This window comes from Bison bison, unplaced genomic scaffold, assembly GCF_000754665.1.
Source record: "Bison bison bison isolate TAMUID 2011002044 unplaced genomic scaffold, Bison_UMD1.0 scf7180017864383, whole genome shotgun sequence".
NCBI classification, from domain to species: domain Eukaryota; kingdom Metazoa; phylum Chordata; class Mammalia; order Artiodactyla; family Bovidae; genus Bison; species Bison bison.
In genome coordinates this window covers 1,100,779-1,105,465 of record NW_011494955.1, presented here as the reverse complement: position 1 = coordinate 1,105,465, position 4,687 = coordinate 1,100,779, and the positions used below count along the sequence as shown (strand labels likewise).

Sequence of the window (4,687 nt, the reverse complement as noted above, 5' to 3'; positions counted from 1 at the left end):
AATGATATATAGTGAATAAATATGAAGATGTTAAGTCAGCTTTTTGGGGGTTTTTTTGGCTGTACTAGGAAGGAATGATGCTAAAGCTGAAACTCCAGTACTTTGGCCGCCTCATGTGAAGAGTTGACTCACTGGAAAAGACTCTGATGCTGCGAGGGATTGCGGGCAGGAGGAAAAGGGGACGACAGAGGATGAGATGGCTGGATGGCATCACCGACTCAATGGATGTGAGTTTGGGTGAACTCCGGGAGATGGTGATGGACAGGGAGGCCTGGCGTGCTGCCATTCATGGGGTCGCAAAGAGTCGGACATGACTGAGTGACTGAACTGAACTGAACTGAACTAGGTGACTTACAGGATTAGTTCCCTAACCAGGGATTGAACCTGGGTCACTGCAGGGAAAATGCAGAATCCTAACCACTGAACTATCAGGAACTACCCAACACTACTTTTGTTATATAAGGGGATGAAAGAAGGAAGAGAAAGATATTGAACATACACACATAATCATGGCAAAAGAAGGAAGAAATACTTATGACATTACAGGTTACTATCCTCATTTCTATATGGTCAAAAAACCACAACTAGTATGTATCTCTTCTGCAACCCATTCCAAATCCTTTGGTTCTCAGTACCACTTCAGATATTCCTTTTTTATTCCCTAGTAGGTGACCAATCATTCCTTCCTGAAGGGTCTGGGCTATGAGTTGTCCTGCCTAAATAAGGCTGTTATAGTTCTCATTGACCTTAATCATGGGTCACAATAAGACACCTTCAGGGGCCTCTGCATTCCAGACACACTTCCTTTGTGCAAGCAGCAGTGGGAAATAGAGTCCAATTTGCTCCTGGTATCAGACTGAACCACCGGAGCCAGCACAGTCACTCTCTCCCTGTTGATTCAGAAGTCTGAGGAGCACAAAGTGGCTGATGGGCAGGGTCACCTTCCAGGACAACGGAGTCGTTCTTTTGCAGCAGTAGAAGCACAACTTCCATTAGAACGAAGACCTCTACACAATCAGCACTTCGTGGGGACGGAAAGCAAACGTGTTCCCTCGTGCCTCGCTGTGGTTAACTGTCAGTGGTGCCACTCACGTGTCTGCCACTTGCTTCCACGCTAGGGGACAAAGAGTCTGAGCTGTCATTTGATGATTCCGAGCATATACAGCCTCCTGAGAAAGCTCTTCCTGGCCCTCCAAGGACTGTCCCATGCAACCCACCAGGGCCCCCGGACCATGTAAGGGTCATGCCAAGCAGGGGGCCTCTCTGCTGAGACTGTGCTGGTCAGGGAGATCCCTTGTGGCACTGATGACAAATGCCATGAAGATGTGCCTGACCCCCGCCCCCTTCTGAGAACAGCCCTGCTAACTGAGCTGTGAGGACACGTGACCCCACCACGTGTTGGGTCAGTCAGCTTCCCAGCAGAGGAGTCAAGAACAGGGACCTCAGACTGAGCCTGAGGGTGCTGAGCACTGGGACGAGGGCTGGTGTTCAGAGGGACACTGCTTCTATCCCTCTGATCCCTGCTACATACACAGATCAGGCAGGAGGAGGAGGGGCCAGCAAACTGCAGGGCCCATGGGGAGCAGGAAAGGTGCCTCCTGTGACCTTCTGATCAGCCAGAAACCAGGAGGAGCCTGGGGTCCCCAAAGGTCTAAGAGCTGAGCACGTACCCAGGGAGACCAGGAGCCCGCAGGTCTCCAGCATCACCTCCCGGAACAAGGTCCTCTGGTCCAGGTCAAGTTGTCCCCACTCCTCCCGGGTAAAGGTCACGGCCACATCCTTGAAGGTCACCACCACTTGGAGAGTCAAACACAGCAGCACTGGTGATGTGCACTTGGGTGGGATCAGGCCTGTCACCGTGGTGCTGGTGAAGGTGCAGAAACCCAGGCCTGAATCATGAGGCCTCTGATGGCCAAGTTCTGTGCTGGGTTCAGGGGGAAGCAGATGCAGCCTTGGGACATAAAGCAGTTGTGGCTGAGAGGAAAGCCTCAGGTGCAGGAGGCCACGGGAGAGGACACAGACAGTGGTGTTCCACGAGGTCTGGGGGCAGAGGGAAGTGCTCTGGGAAAAATGCTCGAGACGTAACTCCAACAATGGCCACAGCAGCGACAGCACCGGAGCTGCCCTCACCCTGTCTGAGCGCCTGCCCAGGCGGAGGGCTTCACACGCTGACTTCAAGTGACTGCAGATCCCTTGCTCTGGGCCAGAGATACAGGGTTCAAATGAAGAGTCTGAAGTCTGACGCTGGCAGTGTGACCGTAGGCACAACATCTTTTCATTTCTCCAAGCATCAGTGTCACCATCAACACTATGCTCATTCCCACTGTGCTGTGATTCTGAGAACTAAAGAGAAAATAACATGTTCACACACCAGATGTGGGAGGGCTGGCACAGTGAAGTGTGCCATGTCCTTTTTGACTTTTACTAATCCCCCCACTCGGCACACGAGGTAAAGGCCATCATCAACTCTGTGTCTCAGGCAGAGGCCTGAGGTCCAGGCAGCTCCAGCAAGTCAGCCACAGGGAATTCCCTGATGGTCCAGTGGTTAGGACTCCATGCTTCCACTAGAGGCCACAGGTTTGGTCCCTGCTTGGGGAACTAAGATTCCACATACCTTGCAGGAAAAAAAGAAAAAAAAAGGGGGGGAGGAGGAAGCGAGGGAGAGAAGAAGGAAGGGAAAGAAAGTCAGTTACAACCTGAAATTTAAGGAAGGATGTGAGATTTGAACATTCAGCAAAAGATGGCAGAGAGTTTCCAGAAGATGGGCAGGGGGGAGCCAGGGGTATCTCAGCCAGAAGGAAAATGGCCAGGAAAAGACTATCCTAAGAGGAGACACTGAGGCACAGGGAGAGGGGAGAGACAGCCCTGCAGAGATCTGGAATCAGACAAAATGAAATGCAAGAGCAAAGGCTGTACACTGGGCAGGAATGAATGCAGTGAGCAAGGGAAGAACAGAAGGGGGAGAAGTGTGGAGGTAAGCAAGGGGCAGAGCTAGTATAGCCCTGTGGGCCATAGTTGGGAGAAAGACTACTGTAAGTGTGACCTGAGCACCTGAGTGGGAGACCCATTCATTCACTCAACCATTTGTTGAGCACCTTTTACAGGCTCAGCTGCTCTATGTATTAGCAGAGAGCAGCAACAGGTGCTCACACTCTGGAACTGGAAAGAGATACTAAACAAGCAACTAAATAAATGGGCACCACCATGTCAGATGCTGGGAAAGACTGAAGGCAGGAGGAGAAGGCAATGAGAGAATGAGATGGTTGGATGGCACCACCGACTTGATGGATATGAGTTTGAACAAGCTCCGGGAGTTGATGATAGCCAGGGAAGCCTGACGTGCTGCAGCCCGTGGGGTCGCAAAGAGTAGGACACGACTGAGTGACTAAACAACAGCCATGTCAGAGGACCTAAAGGTTCCGAACTCAAGAAAACAGAGACGACTGAGGTGACTGTCTACTTGTGACTGGGCACCGGGAAAGCCTCTCTCGGGACAGCGGATGGGAGTGATTCTGACATAAACTGAGGAAGGGCGTCAAGTGGGTGGGAAAGTAACAAATAAGACAAGTTCTGACAGTGATCAAGACTATGATGAGGGCACTCAGGGCGATGGCTATGCAGTTACCCTCTTTTGCAGGACCTCTTGTTTTTATGTCCAAAAGGACCCACATTCCTGTACACCATCATACCTGACCATTTGAACAGACTCACTTGTCAAATACAACCAAACCACAAACAGGAAGATAGATTCACGACTGTCAGGGGGAAGCTAGATTCACTGGCTGTAAACTGAAAGGTAAATTCCTTGGCCTGGGCTCCTGGACTGTCCTTACACCTCTGTCCTAGTAGAACAGCAATCCCCAAAGTGCTGCAGACAACTGCTGTTCTTCCCCATCCCACTCCTTATCTTTATAGAGGATACAGGACACGGAAGCCCAAGGGTCAGATTCCTCCAGGGATGAGCCTCTGCCATCAACATGGGCTCAGGAGGCACCTCCATGAAAAGAGAGCCAGAGTGATGCTCCCTGGACCGCACTGGACACGGGAATACACGTCAGGTAGCTCACGCGCGTTTTCTAGTTCTTTCAATCCAGTTGGAGGAACTTTAATATAAAAGCCAAGGGCAGCAGGGAAAGTTGCTCAAGGTCCTATACTTGGGAAGGAGTGTGGCTGAGACATACAGAACGGTCTCCGGACTGTGGGGTGTGCGCTTTGCCCTACGAGTCCTTCCACACCAGCGGCATGGTGTCAGGGGGATTCTAGAAGACACTTCCTCTCCCTTTTACACCGCGTCCCCATCACTGACAAAAAAGAATTCGCTTACCAATGCAGGAGTCGCGGGTTCGACCCTTGAGTCAGGAAGGTCCCCTGGAGTGGAAATAGCAACCCAAATCCCGTTTACAGATCCTAGCGAGTGCGGGGACACCAGCCTCGAAAGGAAAATCCTGCTCTGGCGGCGCAGGAAGTCCGGCCTCAGACCACGCGAGCCGGCAACGCCCCTTTCATTGACGTCATCAGCCTGGCGCTCTCAAACGTAGCAGAGGCTTCTGGGTGGTTCTTTTTCAGCATCCCTCCAGGAGAAAGGTGTCTCCAGAGGACCCTGGGGCCCAGAGGTCTGGAGAAGAGCTGGCGGAGGAACTGCAGAGGCTCTAGTGAAGCAGGCGAGGCATGGAATGTTCCTGAAGGC

At 51.8% G+C, this 4,687-nt stretch overlaps 1 protein-coding gene and 1 non-coding gene across 2 annotated transcripts; both read right to left on the bottom strand.

Moving 5' to 3' along the window:
• Positions 1-363: 363 nt before the first annotated feature.
• On the bottom strand, positions 364-435 carry TRNAE-UUC. The gene has a single exon. It is a non-coding gene; the product is annotated as a tRNA-Glu (tRNA).
• LOC105001421 (zinc finger protein 215-like) lies at positions 404-4,460 on the bottom strand. The gene is made up of 3 exons (XM_010857674.1): positions 4,325-4,460; positions 1,671-2,343; positions 404-1,114 (listed from the first exon to the last, which is right to left on the bottom strand). The coding sequence occupies exons 2-3, from the start codon at positions 2,269-2,271 to the stop codon at positions 1,089-1,091; spliced, it is 627 nt and encodes a 208-aa protein (XP_010855976.1). The 5' UTR covers positions 2,272-2,343; positions 4,325-4,460; the 3' UTR covers positions 404-1,088.
• Between the last annotated feature and the right edge of the window lie 227 nt (positions 4,461-4,687).